The 25,979-nt window shown below is 40.6% G+C and overlaps 1 protein-coding gene across 2 annotated transcripts; it reads right to left on the bottom strand.

The window, feature by feature from the left end:
• Positions 1 to 1,571: 1,571 nt before the first annotated feature.
• Positions 1,572 to 23,749, bottom strand: atp6v0a1a (ATPase H+ transporting V0 subunit a1a). Of its 2 annotated transcripts, XM_034219903.1 has the most exons (22): positions 23,592 to 23,749; positions 22,289 to 22,454; positions 18,173 to 18,251; positions 17,849 to 17,946; positions 17,629 to 17,757; positions 16,310 to 16,389; positions 15,097 to 15,223; positions 14,912 to 14,994; positions 14,738 to 14,831; positions 12,231 to 12,443; positions 9,267 to 9,417; positions 8,498 to 8,637; positions 7,676 to 7,842; positions 7,485 to 7,575; positions 7,154 to 7,272; positions 6,849 to 7,065; positions 6,642 to 6,749; positions 5,899 to 6,006; positions 5,178 to 5,222; positions 4,425 to 4,542; positions 4,124 to 4,295; positions 1,572 to 2,543 (listed from the first exon to the last, which is right to left on the bottom strand). In XM_034219903.1, exons 2-22 carry the CDS (start codon positions 22,403 to 22,405, stop codon positions 2,450 to 2,452), a joined length of 2,550 nt encoding a protein of 849 aa, XP_034075794.1. In that variant the 5' UTR covers positions 22,406 to 22,454; positions 23,592 to 23,749; the 3' UTR covers positions 1,572 to 2,449. The 2 variants fall into 2 exon arrangements, with proteins under 2 accessions (XP_034075794.1, XP_034075795.1); XM_034219904.1 differs by lacking the exon at positions 5,178 to 5,222.
• Positions 23,750 to 25,979: the final 2,230 nt, after the last annotated feature.

Raw genomic sequence — 25,979 nt, 5'->3', positions numbered from 1 at the left:
GCTAAGTTTCATTTGGGCTCATACTCTGAAAGTGAGTAAAGGTCCCTGGAAGTGTAAACATGATGGGATATCTGGGGGTCTTACGCAAGCTTAATCTCCCTCTTGGTTGTACATGACACACTGGGAAATATTTGATTAAATGAGCTGGTGTGAAAAAAAATGTTGGATAAATAAAGTGGTCTGTTATTACTCTGGGCTGCTGTGGCTAATAGCAATGACCCCCCTCAAAATAATACGCTGATAGAGAACATGATGTTCCTCATGGCCGAGTAGCTGCTGGTTTCAGAGATGATTAATTTCACTAACTTTAACCTTTACTCCAACTCCAAGCTACCCAGAAGAAAACAAAGTCATTAATATTATCAGCGCCTTGGGCAGCTTGATTATTATTATAATCCAATAATATAATATAAAATGGGCCATTCCACCTAATAAATATGATTATTTTTGGTGTCTTTTAGTATATTCTGATGCTACTGCTACTTTAAATCTATTACTTCTACTGGAGCATCCCAAGACTCTTCTTCCTCCATTACTAAATAATGAAAATGTATTATAAAGTTACATATTTCCTGTTGCTTTTGTCAGGAGTGAGAGAGTCAAACAAACTCTTTCAATTGGATATTTCTGTTTGGACTTATTATAAGTAACATAATTGCATATAACTGGACATCTACACTGAGTGAACCTGTTCATTACAATATGATAAAAAAAAGGCCCTTTATGCACAAAATACTTACTCTATGCTACTTACACGTGCCCTTCTGGATCTTTCCCTTTCTGTTCCAGCACAAAGTTCAGCAGGTAATTAAGATATATTTATCTGCCACAGACAACTGTAAGTGCTTTTATTACAAGTCCTAACATGCAGGGGGAAAAACACAACACACTCATTTCTCATGGGCCACTGCAACTACACGACCTATTCAATAGCACCACCAAGAGGAGTGGGGACACATTGAAATCCTACGGTCCATGAAGCCACCATGCAGAAAAAAGGCGGTTGTTTTAGTTTAATCTGCAGCTACAGTATTTTTGCTGGACTTGAGCACAATATTAAAATACTTGTTACTTATATTCTTTGACATTTTATAGGGAAATAGTCCTTTTTACTTTAGTCCACTACTTTTATTTTAGACCTGTTTTTAATATTCATGTTTTACATACAATCATAGTCTATACATTTTGATACTGGGTTATGTGCACATCTGTTACAGAATATCAGTCCAGTAAAAGTCACATTTAAAAAAAAAGAAGATTTGCCAGTGATGTATAGAAGATTTTTCTTTCAAATCCTAAAAGATTTTAGTAATTAGTGTAATACTCATTTCAAACTACAAAGAATTAGAACATTTTGAAGTGAGGGTTGATTTAAATGTTAAACAAAGCAAAAGTTTCAGAACTATTTTAGAAATAACAAATCAGTTAAATCAATTGTATGCCCAAGTAGTACTTTCACTTAAAGTATGTCAAATGTTTAGTGCATTACTCATTTTACTTAAGTAAAGGCTTTAAATGTATCTTCCACCTCTGCTGCTGTCTAAGGAAGAGAAAAATAAAAACAAACTTAATCCAGCTCTTTCCGCTTTATTGACAGAGATGCACAATTATTGCGGTGCTAAATATTTTCTGAGGAACAGTCTCAGTGAATACGCTGCTTCTTACTCCCTTCTGAGTGTGACAATGATTATTTAAACTTTAATATACAAATGAAATCAGATGCGAGGAACCAAAATGAGCAGGACCAACACACATTCACCTATAGATTCCCCTTTATTATGCTTGTGTAGATCAATGGAGAACAACTCACTAAACCAAAAGGGCATTTATGGAAATGTTAGCTCAAAACGCAGGATTACAGTCTCTTTCAAAGCACTGACTGACATCCTGAAGCAAGTCAACATGTTTCCCTTTAAAGCTCTGTGTGAGGTCAGCGTGATAGAGGCGTCTGCTGTGCAAAGTGTGTGTGTGTGTGTGTGCGTGTGTGTGTGTGTGTGTGTTTTAGAAATTAGTGAGATGCTCTGTGCAGAACAATGCCTTAACACAACATGTGGAGCTGAGAGACAAATAAACACTTCTGTCACTTTACTCTGAATAAACATCAGTCACGACATTTGCACAACACACCTAACATATGGGAAGATGCAGGTTTTATACATTTCTTATTTGCATAAATAATATTAAACTAAATACAGGTACAACAAAAATGACTTCACTATAGGACAAGACACACAACAGATGCAATTATTCTGAGGAATGGATGTAATGAATAGTACATTCCTGAGTAGATGTTCCCGATTCTAAGAAGTGATCAGTAACTTAAAACAAACAGCAGTCTGAAAGAGCTTTTGGAGTGTCACTCATGGAAACTGCATCACACACACAAAGAGACAATCACTATTCAACACCACACATATTCTCAAGAGATGAGTGACATCAATAGAAGATCTCAGTCCTCAGCATTCCCTTCCAGGATGCTTTCGAAGGTGAAGGGCAGGAACTTGAAGCCCTGGCCGGAGTAAAACTTGTTTTGGAACTCCACCCTGTAGAAGAAACAAAGCGTCAATCAAACACAGGAACAATAACCGGGAAGCCTCTCACACAGGCAGACAGGTGTGTAGATGGTCCAGGTTGTGTAAAGACGGTGATAAACCCACCCCCCCCCCTCTTCACTCCACACTGAGCTCCCACCTGAACACACTCATGTCTACATATACTTCTGGGCCTCGTGCCAGGCCCTGACACATGAGCTTCTTCCCTTCTGGAAAATGATCAGGCTCTATTTTTGAAGCGGCCGACGCTAAGTGATGGCCGCATGACCTTTTAACTGAGAAGCCATCAATACCTGCCATTCCATAGTCTGTGTGAAGAAGCAAAGCTGCCGGGGGAAGGGAGAGTCCAAAAGCTGCTACGAGTCGACTATCGGAAGAAAATAATCTGCCTCTTAAATGTAAAGATGTCCTGCTTTTTAAATCATACTAAACTGAATATCTATAGGTTTTAGGTGAAAAATGTCATATGTCCTTGGACTTCAATAGAACTTTTAAAAATGCAGCTGTAATATAAACTGCCAGGACTTTATCATGCAAGCAAATAATCAACATGTGTGCTACTTGCCCACCAAAGTTGAAATTGTATTCCAAAAGGATACCTTAGACTTGAAGGCATCTACAAAGTAGTGTCCGACTACATTCTTCTCCACCTCTTCTTTGGCTTCTCTGCATTCCAAACTGCCCTGTATTGTCTCTAAAGGCCATTCAGTGACAGCTGAGTCACCCAGTCATACTGTTTAAAGATAATTATAGAGAAGAGTGTCTGCAACACACACGCTCTGTAAATGTGCCAGCGGATAATAAAAAACCAGGATGACATTCAGCAAAGCCTGACAAAGACATTAATGAGGGTACAACAAAGTCTCATCGGAGCCATAGTGAGGACTTACAGACGGCTCTGCCCGCCTCACACCCAGCAGAAAATGGAAAGCATAACAGTGACTGGAGCCAGACATGTTCTAGGCCGCAGGCCAGGGGAGAGAGAGGGCGGGGAGAAACTGAAATGTTCTACTTGCACACCTGACCTGTTACATTTCTTATTTTAAATGTTGTTGTGAATGTTCACCTATGTCAGGGTAACCTATTGTATGGATACTCTGAATCTACTGTTAGTGATGCTGGAAGTCAGTTTGATAGGTCTCATAATAAAAGTTAATATAAACTCTCTGATAACATTTTTACAATCAGGACCTTTTTAACTTTGATTACAAACTGTGACCCTCATGTTGCCGTTGTAATGCAGAGAAGAAGAAGAAGCTGGTCCTGGATCCTAATCTGCTTAAACCGGCAGTTATTGTGTTTTATCACTTACTTACCAAGTAAGCAAAGCAGTGGCCTTGCATCTGTTTGTCTTCACCTGTAGATAGCACTATTGCTCTGTCGGGGCTTACCGTTATTTAAAAAAGTCCCACCCCAGTGCAAAGGGACTGGATTAATGCTCATTGGATTTAAAACTCTGGTTAGGAAAATATGCTAAAAGTTGTACACTAGTCTGTCAGAACAGAGTGTTTTTCTGGCAAATAAATACAAATAAATTAACAGAAACAAACGCCACAAACACAAGAACCTACCAGTGCAGTCGCAGTGCATGCAAGAAGGCGGACAAGCCCTCCATGATGAGAAGAATGGCAACTGTGAGAACAGCAAAGAAGAAAAAGACGACGGCCAGGATGAAGCCCCCTCCGATGCTTCTGCTGGAGAGGCCGATGTGCATCACCATGGTCCACAGCACCTCGGCCAGCTCTGTGCACGGGACGGAGAGAGCACACAGACTTCAGTACTGTGACGAAGGTGCAAGCATTTGACAAACACCTCTGTTAGTCAGTGTGTGTGTATAGTATCGTATTAAAATGGAGGAAGAGTGAGACTTACGTGCATGAGCCAGACTGAGGGCCCAGAGCCTCAGATAGGAGGCAGTGTTGGATATGCAGCCCAGGCAGTACTCTATGGTGTGGATGGCCTGATGCACAGCCACATCCCCAAAGTTAAACTGTGAAGGAGATACAACATCTAACTGAAGCGTGAACATCTAGAAAACATCGTCTCTACGTCAGCTCCTCAGGAGTCAAGTTCATTGTGTTATTATAGAATCATTCAGGTAATTGATAGCAAAGACATTTGTTACAGCAGATCCCCTTAAATTAGAAGCGTCTCAGGACCCTGTGAACCCAATAATATCAGCTGCCCCGCTGATCCCTCATGCACACCACCGGAACCCCCCACACACACACACACACACACACACACACACACACACACACACACACACACACACACACACACACTACACACACACACACACACACACACACACACACACACACACACACAACACACACACACACACACACACACACACACACACACACACACACACACACACACACACACACACACACACACACACACATACACACACACACACACACACACACACACACACACACACACACACACACACACACCCACAGCACACACACACACACACAGCTAAGAGCAGCAGGCAGTGGTTGACAGCAGACTACAAAGCGAAGGGATAAAAGAGACAGCACTGCTAGACATGCACTTTGACAGGGAGGGGATAGTTTGCAGGGGGGGGGGTGCAGTGTGAGCTCCTATCCCTACCTCTTCCTCCTGGCAGGCCTTGACAGCAGGTGACAAAAGGCAACGCTTTGTTATTGATAGCACACACACAGATCGACAGACATCAGTACAAAAAAAGAAGAAGAGTGATGAGAGAATGAGTTACACACGTAAAAAGGAAGGAGGGAGAATATTACAGGATGAACACTCTGCTCACATGTGCAGACACAACATTTGAAGGATACATGGGGGGATGTATCCTGTTCTTTCTCTTAAGGAAGTCTATTTAAAACAACTCATAAATTTCCTGGTTGAGTTAAATCTCTTCGGGATGTACAACAATTCCCCCCCTGGTCTGTTTTTGACAAGTTAAGGTATACAATCTACCATCCACCACACACTAAAGTGGCTGTAATAAGAAATACAGTACAACAAAGTAAACCTTTTTTCTTTAATCTTTGTATCTTATTTGCTATGATCTGAAGGTGGCAGTCTGGAGTTTGTTAAACCAGTTCATTAAAGCGGACCTTCATCCATAATTCATGTGTTTTATTGCCACAGTGGAAGTGGAAAGATGGGGTATCGGGTTCTGTTTCCAAACTGTGGCTGAATATCTAAATGATTCAAAGATGTGAGTGGATCCTATAACCTGTGGCACCCGCACCCCCACCGGCCTGCTGTTTCTCCTGCTTAGTGAGCAAGAGGGAGGAAACGCAGCCAGTGTAGAGGACAGTGTTGCTGAAGAGGACACGCCTCTTTTTACCTCAGGCTCCTCCTCCGAGTGCTGCGAGAGCTGGTCATGCTGGATGATTTCAGCCTCATCCTCAGTGGGCCCGTTGCCCACCCGGATGCCTCCAAAATTCTGTGTACCCTGAATTGGAAGACGGGTCAAATTAAAAAAGGGATTATACATACATTCATATTGCTGCCTACTTGCCATACATCACAGGACATATTTTTTAAGCTACTGAACAATATATTTGTTAATGTTTATAGTGTACTATGTTTCTATGTTTAATAGATTGTTATATGAGAGTATTCTAATTTATTCTGTATATTTTATAGTGCTTAGATACTCCTCTGAATATATGTATTTGTTACTGAGAATGTGAATGCGTACATTCTATAAATAATAACAAAACATAAAACTAGAGCAGTTCATAAGCTAAACAAAACGTTACAAAAACTGTATAAATATATATAATTCATAGTTATTCAGTTCATTTGAGTTAATTTAAAAGAATATTTAATTGGCTGACCAAACCATAGTTAATCACCATAAATAATGTACCTAAATGGCTCTTACAATAATGTCTTTTTTAAATTTTAAATGTTATTTTTTACTTTACTTGTATTTTATTATATTTTTAAGAAATTTTGTATTTCTTGTAGATTGACTATCAAAATGTCACAAAACCAATTCTCAACTTGGGATAAATAAAGTATATATATATTATACTTAAAATGTACAAGGTATTATTTAAATTGACATTTGATTTATCTTACCAGGTTCTTCCGCCACAAATACTGTCTCCGCAGAACGAGAGTTTTTATTATTAACATACAGGGAACACAAGCCAATGCGATTACCACCAGGAGGGATTGGATAGCCATCTAAATGAAGAAGATAGAAATTAAAAAAGGACATTAAGCTTACTGTAGTTCATTATAGGACAAAAGGATGCATGTCTGACAGAAACAAGTGTGTCTGACCTGTCCTCTGTAGAGGGGCTGGATACTGGGGTCGTTGTAGTTGAACAGGAACATGTTAATAAAGGCGATGAGGAGACTGGGAGCGTCCTTGGATGTGCTGGCATCGTACAAGACCCATTTATAGAAGATCATAATGACTAGATAGCCGAACAGACTGGTCATGAAGACGATCTCCGGGATGAATCCCAGGTAGATATTCAGCGGCTTCTTGAAATACCTGCAGAGACACAGATAATCACAATGTGTGCAAAATGACAACAAGCAATACATAAAACAAGAAATGAAGCAGTGGATGGAAAGCTCACAGGTGGTTGAAAAGACTGAGTGAGATTCCGAACAGCATGTGGACGACTCCCAGGATCACAGACATCTTCATCTTAAACGAGTTCAGGAAGGTCAGCTTGTTCATGGCAATGTTCCATATCTGAGAGAAAAACAATTGTAAAAACTGTTCAACATTGGATTTTCAATATGTTTTTATTGTTGGCTTTCTCCATTCACACATCTTCAATTATAAGCACTTTATGGTAACACATTTATTGTTTGATTCAGCAACTAGCCATTCATTGAAGATGTATTTGAAAGGATATATATAAAAGACATTGGCAACTAAAATAGTTTGTAAAAAGTATTCACCGGATCAATGCCAAGAGGGTACGGCCCTTTGAACACTCCATCTACCAGCGGGTCCAACTGCAAAACTTTATTGCCTTCCAGTGTTTCAAACCTGATCGGGAGGAGAACACACATCAGTTTTATGATTTTAAACACTGTATGACTCCAACAGCGACTGGGCTACGCTCCAGTCTGCGTTTGATGACACTTACGACCAGTTGCCCCCTCGCTTAGCGTCGAACATGGGCCTGACGCTCCAGCCTGAGCCGAACACGTTGAGAGACTTCGAGAAGCAGTCGTTGTAAATGATCCCAGTGTAGATGGAGAAGATTCCCATCAGCAGGATGATGTAGCGCCCTGCAAACACCATGCTGAACATCTGCCAGAGAAAATCAATCATGGATAAGTGATTTCTAAAATTAGAAGAGCTGCATCTCTACATTAAAGGTCACCTATTGTGCAAAATCCACTTTTTCATAATCTTTTATACATCAGCATGTGTCCCCTCTGCGTAAAGAGATTCTGAAAGTTTCAGGAAAAAAGATTCGCTCACTTTTTGTCCTGATCCATTTATATAAAAATCTGTCTGAAAATGAGCTGATCAGATTTTGGCCACTTTGTGATGTCATAACGATGTTTTGGCTTGTGTAACCATTAGCCAATCACCAACCAAGGTAACCCCCCCCCTCCCACCTTATCACCTGAATCTCCTCCTAGAGCACCATTGTGTTCTTTTTAACCAAATCTCTCTCAGAGGGGCGTGGGGAGGGGCTCCTTATTTTTCATCTACAGTAACAGACAGAATCAGCACTTTTGAAACAGGGCTGAAACAGAGAGGATTATGGGATGCTACAATGATCTGTTTGGTATTTCGCGCCAAACACTTCAGAGACATGTTTTGTATATATCTGAGATCTATAAGATATTGATAAAAAACAGTTTAATAGGGAACTTTTAATGAAAGGAGCTGTTTGGCTTGAATCAGCCATGAGGGTGGTGTAAGGGCTGATGAGATGGATGTGATTGGATCATACCTCGTTGTCATTCTTCTGGGCAATCAGCCTGCTCTCTCTCAACACAAGGTAGAGGGCAGCCGCGGTCATGAGCACCCCGTGGCCCAGGTCACCAAACATAACGGCAAACAGGAAGGGGAAGGTGATGATGGTGTATGGCGCTGGAGACAAGGAGGGAGGGAGGCAGGCAACATGTGAGGGGGGGGGGGTGGTGTGGCAGGTGAAACAACATATGACGATAAACAGCATGTTCAAACAAAGTGACAATGGGTGATGAGGAAACACGCCTTTCAGTGGTTGTTTCAAAACCACAGGCAGCTGGGTAAAGTCGCTTTTTAAGACAAAAAGTTGGAATGCCTTAAAGGGGCAGTTCACCCCAAAATACATATTTTCTCTCCTACATGTAATAAAATGTATCAATCTACAGTGTATTTGTGTGAGTTGCTGAGTCTTGAGGTTATCGTCCTTAGAATGATCTGCCATCTCTTTAACATAATGGAACTAAATGGAATTGGGCTTGTAATAAATACATTAGAAAAAGTATTTACAGAAATGTCTCTTTCCAGACATTACGAGCAGGTTTCTTAACATAATCTATATACTTTGTTGTGAAATATTTACTTAACACTCAACAAATAATATTTTCATCAAACCAATATATTAACATGTGGAGGAAAATGTGTATTTTTGATTTGGGGGTAAACTGTACTTTAAAACATACATGATAACACTGATGGTCCAGATGATGACAGAAGCCAGAGGGATGTTCAGACAAAGGTGTGACGCATACCTGGGTTAATCTCACGGTAGCTGCCAATCCCATAAGCATCCACTATGTTTTGAAATCCGGAGGTGAACTTGTTTGTCTTGTTAAAGGTGGGTGGGGTCTGCTTGGTCTGCATTCGATTCAGGATGGAAGGCACAGTGGAGCCGCTCTTCTCCTAAAAAGCAAAACAGACACAAGCCATGCAGCACAGGATTGTAATAAACATGAGTTTTCTTCCACAGACCGGAACTACATACACCCTGGAGATAAGATTACAAGCCTCCTAGTCTTTCCTAGAATGGGGTCATGTGCAGAGAATGACAAAAGCAAACTAAACAAGAGGAAATATGCTGCTATCTCAAATTACACTAACTGCATAAAAAAGCATTTCAAGGAACTAATAAAAGATGATAAAAATTATTATTTGCTACAGGTGAGATCTTATACACTATACCAGGCGGGGGGGGAGCTCGCCGCTTGTGAACTGTCAACAGGAGGGCGGGGGGAGCCTCGCTGTGGGGAAGCAGTGTGTGGACCTGTCAGCGCAACTTACATGATGCCGAATTTAACTAACAGATTTAAATAATTGGTTTAAACGGCATAATAAGAAGGACGATCGTCCGTTCTGTGATTCACCAGAACACACATGTTGTGATATTAGGGTCATGCAGAGTGAGATGAGATCGCTGTCCCTTTAAGAGAGAGAGAGGGGGGTGTGTGTGTGTGTGTGTGTGTGTGTGTGTGTGTGTGTGGATGGTAGAGCGAGAGTGAGCAAGCGTGTGTATGTTTCTGGAAGTGAAACGAGGAAGCAGAAAAACAGAGGTCTGTGATGTATTTTGTGAAACAGAAGAACAACTAAATAAATACAACGGCCTCCCAAGAAGAGCTCGCCTCTCTCCAGTCATTTAAAGGTCCCATGTCATGCTTTTCCGGTTATTACCCGTCCCCTTGTGTGTTATGAAGGTTTTTATACATGTAAACGGTCTGCAGAATCAAAACCCTCAAAGTACACCCTGTAGCGAGTAAAACTCCAAAACAGAAAATACCTCCCCAAAACGCCTCGTTGGAGATACGTCATCATCCATTTGATTCTTCCGGGTATGAGATTACGTAAGCACGTACCGGGAACTAAATGGACCAATCCGTGGAGCCGTTATGTTACGTCCGCGGAGCCGTTACGTTAAGCCCCCGCTGATTGGTCCAAATTGACCAATCCACGGACTTCCTCACACACTCAGTGCAGGCAGCTCTGCTGATCTCTCCTCCCTGGCTGCAGGCTGATAACAGACAGTTGGGATCGCGGCGAAATTCTCTCTGCAGACCCATTCTCTCTGCAGACCCATTCTCTCTGCAGACCCATTCTCACAGCGTTTATCAACCTTTTTCTTACTCCATATCAAGCCACACTTATTGTTTTTACTTCGGCTGTGACTTTGTGTGTGCTCAGGATGAGTTTGGCTGTGTTTCGCTGTGTATCGCTAAACAAGGAAACAACACCTCCACGGAGCTCAGCGCGATTCACAACGTCCCGACCAATCAGAGTACACTGTGCTCACAGGGAGGGTGGGGGCTGGAGCTATTGGAGCTACAACGAGCCGTTAAAGGCAGAGAGTGAAATTCAGTGAATACACGTAGTTTACAGAGATGCTGTATGAGAAACCAATGTGAGTTTGGAAAATTGCACAATATAAATCTATTCTAGTAGACCTCAACAATGGAATTATGATCAGTGGAAATGGCCATGACATGGGACCTTTAAGCTAAAGTGGGTTATTGAACCTGAAGCTTGTTGCTTCTGCCCTGGGAGACGACAGAGTCATCCCCTCGACTACGGTCTGGGAGCCGACAGGAAAGTTCAACACACAGATGGCCAGTCCGCCCCTTTGTAGCATATTATTTCGATGAGAGATGAGCAGATCGCCACCGGGCTTTCAACTAAAGACACAGCCACGCAAAAACTGTGGCATTTGTACAGCTCCTTATGGGTACTGCAATGTGTGAAGTGCTTTCCTCCGTGGTGAAACCATCAGCACTGCACCACGGAGGAAAGCGGCAGAAAGTCACCTGGAGATAAAGAGAGCGGGGCTGCGTTGCGTGCATGGCTTCCTTCTGCAGGTAACGGGGAGTGGCGGCGGTCTCGTTCAGGATCCGAAAATACAATTTAAATATTTTGCACACTTATTCCACTTATTCCTAGTGTGCCACTGGTTACGGTGCCGGGGGTTGCCGACCCCTGCACTATACTATGGTCTCATGTTTCCCAACAAGTACAATAGAGACAGCTGAGAACGGTGAATACAAACAGTTCAGTGCAAAGTCTCTGCCGCTACACCCAACGTACAAAAAACTAAACGTTTCTATATTCTACGCTATTTTCTTAATTCGGCCAGCTGATGAAGCCCAGCCTACAGAGGCCCTTTCTTTTCAACTCCACACCCCCAGATTATTTTCATTTTAGCACTACTAGTCATGCATGACTGACTGTAGATAAGGCCAAAGCATTAACTGTCTCTTGAGACGCCTGAAAGTCAGCTCCTTTGGGCCCTCTCACTCATCACTTGCACTCAGGCAGCCGATAAGGAAGTGCACACAGCAGCTGTTAACGGTTCCACAAACAAAGATGCCTGGTCACCATGAGGGGGAAACTGTTTTGGTTTATTTAAAAATGTTAACCGTTTGTTTTGAGGAACTTGTAAGTAGTGCATAGAGTAGTCTTGCATGACTTGTAAATTCCTCTTCTTTGGATTATGCAAATAAATAAGAACACCACACTGTCACAGTGAACACAGTGTCACAGTGGTGGCTGAGTACCGTATAAACAAAAGATAGAATGAACATCCTGTTTGCACTGACGTAGCTTGGACACGTGTTTTTTCCAACTGGTTCTGCTACATTCAATACATGAACCCTGTTTACTCTGACAAACATCAACTTTGAGTTGGACTAAACCAATGAAATAGTGAATATTTTACTAAATCAGTAACTCACCGTCCCCCTGCGCAGGGCGAACTGGATGGAGTCCATGTCGGAGACGGGACACCACACCTCAGCGATCAGACACTTCTGAGTGACATCGATGTTGCAGAGGTTGAGGGTGTGGTAGACGGCCTTCATCTTCTTCACCTTGATGAACCACACTCTGACCGTCTTGGCTGCAGCCTGCAGGACCCTCTGCCTGTGATCCTCCGTCTGGTTCAGCACCTTTATAGAGACAGAAAAAAAGTAAAGTCAGTCGTTGGTTAAAAAAACCCTAATTTTAGACATTTAATTTATGTTTGTCTGATGTTGTCCATCTGTAAATCGTAAAATCGTAAATAATGTTAATATCCTAGAGCAAAACAAGGTCAAGACAAATGTCCATTGTGGTACCCAAAAAACACTTACTCGTGCCATTTTAGTTAAACCTGTGCTTTTCTATCAACTACAAGCTGATCTGTGGGAGGGAGGGTAGCTCGTTCTTCTCTAAAATAATAAACTAAAAACCTCCTCATTTCAATACCCAGAGCACAAGTATAAACTCAAATTCTATCAAATACTTGCATCACCTTTAAATCTGTCTAAATAAACAGCAATTGAAAATATAATGTCCACTGCAATCAGAAAAGGCATCAAAAAATAGCAGCAATGAATCATGCATTTGATATGTACACAGGGTTTACATGTAATCCCTCATCATTGAGTCACACGTTTAAGAGCAACAAGCTGTGTGCTCCATTAGGTTTTCCCGAAAGAGATATAGGATATTCTCAGGTATGCTGCTGTATGACTCACATTTAAAGCTGACTCCTATGATCAGCAAATAGCTGGATACTTAAGCTGTGTGCTGTCTGGCTACAGGCGCAGTCCTGCATGCTGTTGAGGGGCTTAATGGCCCACACATAAGCTGATTGCTGTGCAAAATGTTTGACATTCTTCTATATTTGTGCCAGTCAGTCAATCTGCCTTCATGCGTACGTAGCGACCAACATAACACTGCATCCACAAACGCTAAGGATCCACATCAGTAGTGTGCAAAGCCGTGAGAGAATATCAATTGATATGTTATACACAAAATATCACGTAATTGTCTCGAGCAAGCCGTTTTCAGATTCCACAAATTCTTAGCACCAGACACTGACGGAGTAAATAACATGTGGGAGTACCATGGGGGAGATTCACCTTTAAAAAAGGGGCCTTAAAATGCTTTTGGGGGTTTTCCATTTCCTGTGTTATGTTTTATTGTTCATGTAAATGGTCTGCAAAGACTTGAATCCCTATAAGGAAGGTTCCTCCAGAGGGAGTTTCTCTCCCGCACACTCCCCGCCTGCCTGAAACGCCTCCATTTGACTCTTTAGTTTACTTCCGTAACATAATGACATTTCTATGTAACACTCATGCTTCTATTGGCTTGCGCTCCAACCCATTGTAAGTATTAGGCTATGGGGCGGGACATCTCTAAGCGGTTGACCAATCACAACAGAGCCGGCAGCTAACCAATCAGAGCAGACTGGGCTCTGGTTTCAGACAGAGGGTGAGAAGAGGTGCTGCAGCACAGGCAGTATGAGGACAATAAAGAGCTTTTTGAACATTAAAGCATGGAGACATGTCACAGTGGAGGCACATAGAAATCTGAAAATGAGCATAATAGAGCCCCTTAAAGCGTCTCCAGCCCGGGCTGAGGCGGGCACAACCAATGTGTCAGTGTTATTTTTAAGTGTATGACATGATGTGAAACACCCATATTGACAGATGTAACATCACATAGCAAAGATATAAGACAGTCACACTTTGCAAAGCTAATTAAAGAGGGATTCCCCGGGGCTTTACCCTGTGCAACATAACAAGTCACTGAGGACTAAACCATCACTGCAGGCACAACAACAACACTGAAATGGAAAGACTATTCCTGCTGGAGGACAAGTCTCTTGCGGGGAGCTAGACAGTTGCTGATCAGCAATGGTTAATGTTTATTGCTATAAATCAATAACTATAATAATAGCCCAAACTGACCGTGCAGGACGGCACATATCGGGATGTTAACAAGAGGTCATATGATAGCCAGGCTGTTACTCTTGGTTACTAAAAAAACAGGAAGGAAGCAGACTAACATCTTGCTATTTGCAAATTGACAATACATTGTATTGCACACACTCAAACGTGATTTATGTGCATGGACATAATCTATTTATGTCATCTATGGGGTGACATTCGTGCAATATAAATAAAGGAAGTTTCTCATAAAAACATCAGGTTTACAGACTGAACAAGAAGCTGACAAATTAACTGTAAAAAGCAGATGTGTTACATGCCTTACCAAGCGTCCTTGGGTTTCGTGAAAGGCGCTATATAAATTATTATTATTATTATTATTATTATTATAGTTCCCTTACACTCACTTTCTGAAAAAGGGTCTTGCTTACTTGGCGGAAGTACAAAACAAAAAGAGAACTAACCAGTTTAAGTGTGTCTCTCAGATATCAACATTGTATAACCGTTTTCCCTTTCAGTTTATTTACCATTTGCAGGTCATCGATGCGTGCATTCACTCCTGCCAGCATCTCTTTCCTCTCCTGGGGTGTTTCTGGGCAAGGGTACAAGGTTGCTCTGAATCTGAAGACGTAGAAAAAGAAGCTCAGATATGAAACTGCTGGCCCAGAACACTTCCTTAAATGTGTTGGTCGGTCACTTACCCCTCACAGATCTTCTTGACTCTGATCTTAAGCTGGTCTCCCTGGAAGAAGATGATGAAGACAGTCTTGTGGACCTGATCGCCCTGTGGAAACAACTTTCAGTTAGGACTCTGGTGATAAAACACTGAAACAGGCATTAACATCTGACCAGGTTCAGAGGACGTTGGTGGTTGAACAGCACTTACCGTAGACGGGTCCTCCATAGGATCTTCAATTTCTGCCTGCCTCAGGAACACGTTTCCTCGGCAGACTCTCCACAGCATCCTCTCAAATGTGGGAAGACGTTCCCGGCCAACGACTCCAGCCACAAATCTACAACAGATGGAAAAATGCTTTCAGTGATGATAGGAGTTATTATTGATATAAATCATTATTGCACTTCTATAGCTTATATAAAGATAATGGTTTTATTTTTGAAAGCCTGGTTCATCATTTCTGTTTGAAGAGGCCTCATGTGAACGCTAAACAGAATATCAAATGTAACATTAACAATCTCTGCTACTATCCAGTGAAACAACACTTGCAAATATTTCTATACAGGGAGATAGAGTTTCCACACAATACAAAAATGTATGTTCTGTAAACATTGACGGTAATCCCTACTATATATTTAAGCAACTGCGGTAATTAAAGTTTAAAAGTCTCAGAAAAGCTACAACTACTGTCACAAACTGGATGAATGTGAAGTATTTTGTTAAAGGAGGATGAAAGCGTAATTAAGGAGCACTATTGGAGTGACTTTGATGGTTATTGGACTCAGGATTCATTAATTTGGATTCCCGCTGTATGCAGAAATGAAAGGACGGCGCAAGTGGAAACAATTCACAAAGGGATTAAACTGTTTAAAACACATGCTCAAAGTAAGCCGGATTTTGCCGATGTGTTTATGTGGATTCAAAAGTCGTAAATAATCTACAAAATGGAGGAGACCGATCTGATCGGAGCAACTGTGACAAATAATCTGAAACCGGCATGGACAATGACTGTTTTAAAAATGCGCTTATCCAGACAAGCCGGTTTGGAAACTTTACGGGCAGAAGAAACATTTATATTAAAGAAAGAATTATACATTTATGTCTTTTTATGCCTTTAATAGCAACTAACTTGAATTTGTATTCAAATTAATTAATCAATAATTTTTTATATTTTATTGTAATGTAGAGACAAGGCTTTTAGCGACAATCATGTATTGTGTTACAATTATATGTAACGCAATATATAAAAAAAAGAAGTCTAAATATGATATTTGGCCTCAAATCATCTGAGGCCTGGCGCCCCCCCTGCGATCTTTTGCCCCCAGGTTGGGAACCACTGGGCTAGATCACACTCTGGTTTCAGACACAGATGGAAGAGAAGCTTAATCTATTTGAATGAGGGAAGACCAAAACCCAGACTCACCCCAGTCTGAGAGGAGCCCTTTGGATTGTCTCATTGGGGTCCAGCAGGGATGCCTCCTCCAGTAAACTGGGATCCTCCATCTGCATGAGAGTCAGTTCATTATTTGACATTAATAATCGTTATACATGAGCTAAACTATATATTTGTTTGGATTATTTTGACTGATATTGTAACATGATTACAAATTTTGTATGTCATTTTTTTTTTTTGCATCATTATTTGTATTTAATTGAACAATTGTATTAAAATATTCCTTGGGTCGTTTTGCAATGGATGCGCAATAAACAAAGATCTTTTTCAAAAGTAGAATTGGCTATGTTGCTAATTTAAAACATCTTAGTAATTGTTTAATACATACTTGTGAAAACTGCAGTTGGAAAACTGGATTTTATTAACATGAATGCAGAGATTGGGAAAGAAGGACGAAGGAGGAGTCAGGGCCAGTGTTTGTTTTCAGCCTGCAGTGACTTTTCTCCAGTTAATGCCTAAACAGCAGCTTGTTGAGATCAATGATTCATCTCAATTACAGTCTGTAACAACTTGTAAAAGATGACTTAGCATTGTGAGTCAACAGAGTTTTGCTTGTGAATGCAGTGAACTGGAATGGATGTAGGGCAAAGGAGGACAGGAAAAGCACAGCGAATGAACAGTAAACATGAAGTCTGTGCCAAGTACTGTCCAAAGGTTACTACAGAATTTGCCTGTTTAGAAATAAGGCTTTTCATTGCCACTCAGAATATTCAATATACATTTTACCAACAGTTTTTTCCTGTTATCCGGACCCGGTGACATTACTGAGGAGTTAAATGGTAAATAATTCAATATAATATTTAAACATTACACTTTTTTTTTTTTTAATATATATGAAACAATCAGAAAATATAATAATTATTATATTTCCCATAACTTAGCAGTTTTTAGACTGATAGATTTTAAAACCAATAAAGATCTTATTTTTGGATTTTTTTAAGTCACAGTTCTTTCCAGCAGTGGATTTACAGAACATGTCTCATGTGACCGGCTGGTGTGAATGGGCAAAGACCATATAAGCAACTATGGTGTATCAAAAGTGAAACACCAAAGCCAGACTAAACGGCAACAAAAAAAATCAGTTTATCCATTTTCACAGAGTATATGAAATAAATAATGTTTCAAAACATTTGAAAAAAAGTTCATATTTTCCTACGATGTGTTAAAAGGTCTTAGATGTTATAACCATGGCAACAAAGTATTACAGAAGTTCCACTTCTTTTTAAGGCAACACAAAAAACAAAAGACCTGAGAGCATCGTTTTGTACGGCAAGAGAAGGGAAGCTGACCTCATCAAAAAACTGCTGGGTGCGACGCAGGATGTGCTTGAGCTCAGTCAGTTCCAGGAAGTTCTTCTTCAGAGCTTCTTGGTTGGTGTTTATTTCCTTCAGCTCATTCTCAAGCTTCTCAAATGTGGCCTGTGGTGAGACATACAGAACAGAGAGCTCAGCAGAGGGTCGAGTAGAAGGGTAGAGATCACCGTTAATCTTTAGGAGAGAGAGCAGGCACCTCCATGTCGATCATGTCCCTTGGGAACGGGACTTCAGGGTTCTCTCCTGTGTCAAGTATGGGGATGTTGGCCTTCTTTATTTCTTTCTCCACAAATCCTGCAAACGAAAAGTGAACAGGTAAAAAAGAGGCGTACAGTTGTTTGCGCTGTGAAGGAAGTGCCCAGCCTCCTATTGTATGGCCTGTTATGGCTCTTTAAAATGATGAAATCAAATAAAAGTATGTTGTTATGGTTCATGAGTGCAAGCATAGTATTTTTCAGATTTTAAATTGTAAAGTCATTGTAATGTTTAGCTCTGGCAAGATATAACCAAGCTCACTTACTCAGTTTGCGATCCATCTCCTCACATCGTCGTACTTCATTGACAAATTTCCGTTGGAAAACGTTCACATCGGGATTTAGCTGCATGATAAAAATGAAGGGGAACATGAGAGTGTGAAGCAACAGAAGGTAGATTATAACCAGGGCTGCACATAACTGGTCAAATAAAAGTATTTGTAGGACTATTTATATTTTCTTGCATGGTTGAAAATGTTTCGTATCTTGTATTTTGAGGTGATACTGTGACACATAAATAAAAAACAAAACGGTTTTAATTAGGTCAACTAAAATATGCTACGGTCCCGCGCTAGCGCCTTTTCTTGCAGGCGAATAACCTGACCCCCGGCTCGATGAGCGAACTATGGATAAATCAAAGAAAAGTACCGGAGGAACACAGGATTTAATTCTGCGTGGACAGAGTTAGAATTATACTTTGGCGGCCGTTAATATACCTGGGCGGCCCGCCCAAGTAGTCTATGTGTGGGAAACCCTGCTATCTTACCAGTTCTTATGCAACTCGCAAATCTCTCTCTCTTCTCTCATCTCTCTTTTTTCTATCTCTCTTTTCTCTCTCTCTCTCTCTTTTCTCATCTCTCTTTTTTCTCTTCACATAGCTGGTTTAGCTATGTTTGATATGTAGAGAGAAGTTGTCAACGGTGGTGCAGCCTTTACGTATCGAGGAACAACAAGGGAGAGGAAGACAGCTGACGATCTTCAGTCATAATTCAATGGGGTATGTAATTTATTTTAGAAAACACTTTTTGTTATATTCCATGGAATGCTCTTAACGTCCCGATAGCAATGAATATATTAAATGCTTTGACAATAAATACATTGAAAAAAATGTATCTCTGGAAGCCGTAGCGCTGTAAAAAGCACGACCAATCATTTTAGCCGGCCCGGCTAAAATAACTGGAGCTGGTTTCTCCATTCTTCCTACCCTACCTTTAACTCTTTTTAGGGTGCAGCTATATGTTTTATTTATTTCAAAGTGGGCACATTTTAATTATATATTTTTTCCTTCAAATGTGCTGAGGACTCTCCAAGTGCTGTGTTTAATTTATTTTAAAGTAGGCCTGTGTATTATTTTTTATTCTCCTTATAGGAGTTATTTGTTTCTTATTAGAGGTTAACAGTTTTATATAATGTAATAAATAGCCTAATAAATGCAAAAACACTGTAGTTTTTGTCTGATATAACAATAAATACAACTTTATAAGCTGTTTTGCAGCTCCAGACAAACATTTTTTTTTAAAAAAAGGAGCAAAATGGCTCTTTTGGTCAAAAAGGTTGCAGACCCCTGGCCTAGCGTGCCAGATCTGGGGAGGCGCTGCGCTGGCAGCTCTGGGAGGGAAAAAAACATTTTTGACCGTTGGGGCTCATCCTAATTTTCGGCCTTGATGTAACGATATTCACAATTAAGTAAATGTAACACCCTTTTCACCCCGGTTACACGTTTCATTTGCCCTGTACGATGGGCGCTGTAAGTGATGAAAATGGGGGATGTTGGCTTATCTGGCGCCCGCAGCTCACAGACAAAATGCGAGCGAGCGAGGGAGAGAGAGGGAGGGTGCACCGGTACCGGCGCTGTTGTTATTAGAATCTGGTGCTAGCTGCTCTAACGGAAGAAGAAGATGTTTCTACAATAATGTGGAGGGAGAGTCCTCTCCAGTCAGACTGAGAGGCTAATAACTACAGCTCAGTGAGGTAAGGACTCTGAGTGTTTAGATAGTTCACTTTAGTCTAAGTTATCTCAGTGGGTCTCAAACGGTTTGGTCACAATTTATGTAAACACATATTTCCAAGGCACTCCTTTATAATTATTGGGATAAACAGGTTTGAAATCATTCCAATGTATACTATAGGACAGTAACCAAAAATATCCTTTAAAACTGGAGATAAAAAAAAAATGCATAAATAAATAAATGTTAAGGTAAAATAAGATATGAATGAACAACATAAATAAAATAAGTTACATTCATTTCGTATTGGCTATGGGTTATGTTCACATACTTATTTGATTACATCCATTGTCTAAGATGACAACAGAGACTTTCAACCCAAACCCAGAGTTGACTTGTGGATGCAAGCAGCTAATCGCAGACTCAACCAGAGAGAAAGTAGTAGGCCTACATCATCAGCTACCATGTCTGACAGAGAGGAAGACAGTGAGGAGAACAGTCAGGAGGGTAGTGATGACAGCGTGTAGGATTACTGGTCGTGCTGATGTTGTCTTGTGTTCACCTCTGCATGTGTGTTCTGTGTTCACCTCTGCATGTGTGTTCTGTGTTCACCTCTGCATGTGTGTTCTGTGTTCACCTCTGCATGTGTGTTCTGTGTTCACCTCTGCATGTGTGTTCAGTGTTCACCTCTGCATGTGTGTTCAGTGTTCACCTCTGCATGTGTGTTCAGTGTTCACCTCTGCATGTGTGTTCAGTGTTCACCTCTGCATGTGTGTTCTGTGTTCACCTCTGCATGTGTGTTCAGTGTTCACCTCTGCATGTGTGTTCAGTGTTCACCTCTGCATGTGTGTTCAGTGTTCACCTCTGCATGTGTGTTCAGTGTTCACCTCTGCATGTGTGTTCTGTGTTCACCTCTGCACGTGTGTTCTGTGTTCACCTCTGCACGTGTGTTCAGTGTTCACCTCTGCATGTGTGTTCAGTGTTCACCTCTGCATGTGTGTTCTGTGTTCACCTCTGCACGTGTGTTCTGTGTTCACCTCTGCACGTGTGTTCAGTGTTCACCTCTGCACGTGTGTTCAGTGTTCACCTCTGCATGTGTGTTCACCTCTGCATGTGTGTTCTGTGTTCACCTCTGCATGTGTGTTCTGTGTTCACCTCTGCATGTGTGTTCAGTGTTCACCTCTGCATGTGTGTTCTGTGTTCACCTCTGCACGTGTGTTCTGTGTTCACCTCTGCATGTGTGTTCAGTGTTCACCTCTGCATGTGTGTTCTGTGTTCACCTCTGCACGTGTGTTCACCTCTGCATGTGTGTTCTGTGTTCACCTCTGCATGTGTGTTCTGTGTTCACCTCTGCACGTGTGTTCTGTGTTCACCTCTGCACGTGTGTTCAGTGTTCACCTCTGCATGTGTGTTCAGTGTTCACCTCTGCATGTGTGTTCTGTGTTCACCTCTGCATGTGTGTTCTGTGTTCACCTCTGCATGTGTGTTCTGTGTTCACCTCTGCACATGTGTTCTGTGTTCACCTCTGCATGTGTGTTCAGTGTTCACCTCTGCATGTGTGTTCTGTGTTCACCTCTGCATGTGTGTTCTGTGTTCACCTCTGCATGTGTGTTCTGTGTTCACCTCTGCACGTGTGTTCTGTGTTCACCTCTGCACGTGTGTTCAGTGTTCACCTCTGCATGTGTGTTCTGTGTTCACCTCTGCACGTGTGTTCTGTGTTCACCTCTGCACGTGTGTTCAGTGTTCACCTCTGCATGTGTGTTCTGTGTTCACCTCTGCACGTGTGTTCAGCGCGTGTATCTGGCAAATAAAGACCCCCTCAAAAGTTACAGTTTATTTAATTTTAAGGATGAGCACCACGCAACATCTCCAGGTGCTCCTTTGAGAACCAGGGCAAAAAAGTTATGTTCACCCCTGATTATAACGACATTACCTTTTTGTTGAAAAAAACAAATGATGCATCAGTAACATGTGTAACACTGGAATTAATTAAAAAAACAAGAACCTCCACTTACAATAGCATCATTAGCTGCTTCAATGTCAATGATTTATTGATGTGCTCAGATGATGCATAGCTATACATTGACAAATCTACCATTAAAATGGGATATTTTTTAAAGTCTATCAATAATTTATAGTAAAACAAAGATACTACTGTTTACACACAGGCCTACTCTGTCACAGCCCATCTTATATTCTAGCACACAGCTTTAGGGATTCTCAGGAATGGGCTTTCTCATGTGTGGAATGAGGGGTCAGCTGTGAGCACATGATTAACATGATACTGAAGGTATGCACTTTCTCAGCATTGTCACTGAGGTGGTATCAACAGGTACCAGTATTTGCAAGGTGGTTGGTAGAAAATGGCAATCAAAAGCAGAATCTGTTGATAATAAAGAAGTCATGATTCAGAGGACAGTATAATAGTGCACTTACATCACGAAACTGCACCATCCCGATCTCTCCCAGTTCACTGACACAACAGTAGGCCGCTTCTGACTGGAGGAAGAGCTGAGCCAGCGTCATGTCTTCACTTCTAAAGAGTTCCCCCATGTTGCTGCAGGATGCGAGCGCTCAGCACCCCTAAAACCAACCAGAACCTCTAGAAACAGAACATTAATATTGATAATTAGTCACACATTCAAGAAAGAACAACATGAAGGATCTAAGTGGTTCTCCATGTATCTCTACATAGCACATTAGTGTCAAGATCACTGATGAGGGAGGCCTTTATCAGATGTGTGTTAGTTTAGCAGGCATGTGACAAAAAAGAGAAAAGAAAAAAAGTATATCAGCTTCTCCTCATGCTGGTCTCATGATCACAGCAGGAATGTTGTTACACTTAAAATCGGTGTTTTCTGAACCATGGCAATACAGAAGCTTTGTAATATAAAATTGTGGATGCAAACCAAAGGTAAACAGAAAACGTGGTTAGAAAGCAGCCTATGTAATATTTGACAATAAATATGAATATGTTCTCAGCATAATTTAGTTTAGCAGCATATCCTCCCACTGTTAACCGACCACACAGGGCTTATCTGTGGATTACAGGGTAGCATGTGACCAGTAGCTCTAGTAAGCCTCCCCACTTCCACCACGCAAAGGGCTCATTAACCGATTTAACACAGCAAAACAAGTTCACATAACACCATAAACTTTACAAAACTTAAACAGTTAAGTGACTTCGTATTTAGCTTTTTGAATTACATATCAAGCAGTATTGTAACTAGTTTAGCACCGACGAGTCGACGACAGAACCTTTCACCTGTCAAAGATGATGTCAAATGGATAGCAGTATGGCTAACTAAATTGACATGTCACTGTCACACCAATTTACCGAAACTAGTAAACTCACATAATCTAATAACGTAGAAAAGCAATCAATACATAAGGTAACAAATTCAGCTTTTACAGTTTTAAATGTTAGCAAAACTAAATCAGTAGTCGGAAGCTAGTCAGATTAGCAACCCCTTAGTTAAAGTGTAACATTAATCTTAAAAACAGGATAATCGTACAACTAAATATTAACTTGGTTGAGGTTAATATGTATTGTATCCACAACATCAGGTTGTTAGTTAGCTCATTTAACAGTCAAGTAAATCATGATCAGTTTGCATTTTAAGTGGTGCGGGTGCTAGCCGGAGAGCTAACGCTAACTTAGCGCACCTGTTGCTCAATACTTTACCGAAATAATAAGATTAACGCTAGATTGGTTTATATAATTTACACTCTCAATTACCGTTTTTTAAGCAACAGTGTACCTACTGTTCAGGCGGAGATGTCCCTCTCCTCCTTGGTCTCTTTCCTGATTTCCTCTCTGCTGTTTGTTGTGGGCTGGTCGGTGGTTCGCAGCTGACAGCTCTTCTTCTTCCTCTTCTTCTTCTTCTGGGTTTATGGCGGTTCACGTCCTGAACGCTGCTTTACTGCCTCCTCCTGGGTATGGTTCTCCTCAATGCCCAGTTAAAGTCGTGTAATTAGCATTGGTAATTAGTCAAAAACCTATAATAAAACGAATGGTAAGTGATGGGATGTAGCTGAATACATTTACTAAAGGTAGTCAGCACTCTCATTATATCTGCACTTTATTTTAGATGATTTTATTTGATACTTCTTTAAACTTCTACATCACTACAATTCAGTAGGAAATATTGCTCTTTTAAGGCTACTTACATTTATTTGACACATACTAGTTATTTGTATATTTTTAAAGCATATAATATAATTCAGTATTATACTTCAGTAATCTATAATTGGTAGCCTAAAAGACCAAACAAAGTATCCAAAATTCGTTTTTCAAGCTCCACATTTGGACTTAAATAATAAATCATAGGCTTTTTATGTGTGATAAACACAGAACATTTTTATATTCTATAATAATGCAGCCACTCTGTATAAAACGTAGGACACTTACTAATGGAGTAATTATAAACCATGGTAGGCCTACTTTTACTTTGAATGAGGCACTACTTTCTCTGATATGTTCCTTTTGCCTGTTTCATTATCATCCCTAAGCCTTAAGATTGTTTGTATTCCATCATACACTTGTAAGAGTGTTCGTCTTTATAAGTTTCAGTGCCTTTTTTTATATTTTCCATTGCTTCACTTGCCACCATTCATTTGTTCTCCTCTTAAATGTGCCTTTACTTTCAGCAATATATTCTAATGCAGCGGTCTTATTTTATCATAAAATGCTTCTTTCCCCATATTATAATCATCCGACTTAGATATGTATCACTTTCTGTGTGAACATTCTCTTAATGAACACATTTAAATGCATATTTCATGCCCTTCATTGCAACTAGTGTTTTGTTGTTCCACTGTATGACCACTAGAGGGCTGTGAACTGTCATGATAAAACAGTCAAAATGGGTTTATGGATGATATTCTAGATTTCTTACAAACACTTATTTAGTCCACCTCAGCGCCGCTGGTCCACCTCACTACTACGTCATTATTTTTAACATATTAATTATTTCAAAAAGATGCTACCCCTTTTGTTGGATTTTATTGGTCTAGATTCCTTGATAACAAGAATTGGGACTACAATAATTTCAAACATAAAAGTTATCCTGTCAATAATCTTTCACAAAAAAACGTGTAATCAGCTGACACTTTTTTACACAAAGAGAAAAAGAAAGGTGGACCAAGATGGCGGCTGTGAGCTCAAGGCTTTTTCCTCCACTTGCCTAGGTTTAAGTTGAGTCATCTTACTTGACCAAAGTTTTTATGCAAAAACAGGTAAAACACGTGAGCATTCTTCTCATTAAAGCAACAAAAAAAAACTAGCTTAGCATGTTTTCTAGCTAGTGGTCACTTTGTTTATACACAGGAGTCAGGACGCAGGTACAGGAAGGACCTCCAAAGATAAGGTACCGTTGCCCGGCCGTTAAACCAAGTTCTGAAACTCCAAAGTCAGAGTAGAATATACACAAGCTTGTCAACTCGTCCCTGGTCAGTGCTATTTATTAACTTCCCGACTTCACAAGGCTTTTGGGACTGCTAGCAATGACGTTTCTAGAAGTCCAAACTGGTCTCGGTACTGCAACCTGTTCAAAAGAAGCCATGTTGAAGTCCGAATAGCCGACCATGTTATGATGTTCATCAAACATTTGATCAAAAACAACCAATGTGTGCAGCCAAATAATTATAAAAATATTAATATTATTTTGTAATACTACAATAGTAAAACAGTTTAAATGCACATTTTGGCTCCTACAGTATAGACTAATCAACAAGATGTTAGTTATTATTGATGAATGTTTGAACATGTAGATTGTAAGCATATCTCAAAACCAAGAATCAGACTTTAGAAAGTAGAAGAAAAACAAAAATCAATCCAATTAAACATTCAATCTAATAAACAACACACTGACACATACATCAAACACAATAGAGTAGCCTACCCCAAACCACATGCATTTGGTAAAACAATCAGCATAGCCTTATTGACATGACATAATCGGGTGAGCACAATAGTAGATTGTGAACTTCAAATTGTCACAATTCATTGGTCTGAACTGATAGACGGTCTACATTTGATTGAATTTGGAATCTGGTAGAGAAATGCTGCCCTGTGCTTGGGGACAGATTGGGTGGAGCCCATGGCAGCTGGGGGAGCTGGGGGCGG

This window comes from Gymnodraco acuticeps, unplaced genomic scaffold (genome assembly GCF_902827175.1).
Source record: "Gymnodraco acuticeps unplaced genomic scaffold, fGymAcu1.1, whole genome shotgun sequence".
NCBI lineage: Eukaryota > Metazoa > Chordata > Actinopteri > Perciformes > Bathydraconidae > Gymnodraco > Gymnodraco acuticeps.
This window is presented reverse-complemented; position numbering and strand designations above follow the sequence as displayed.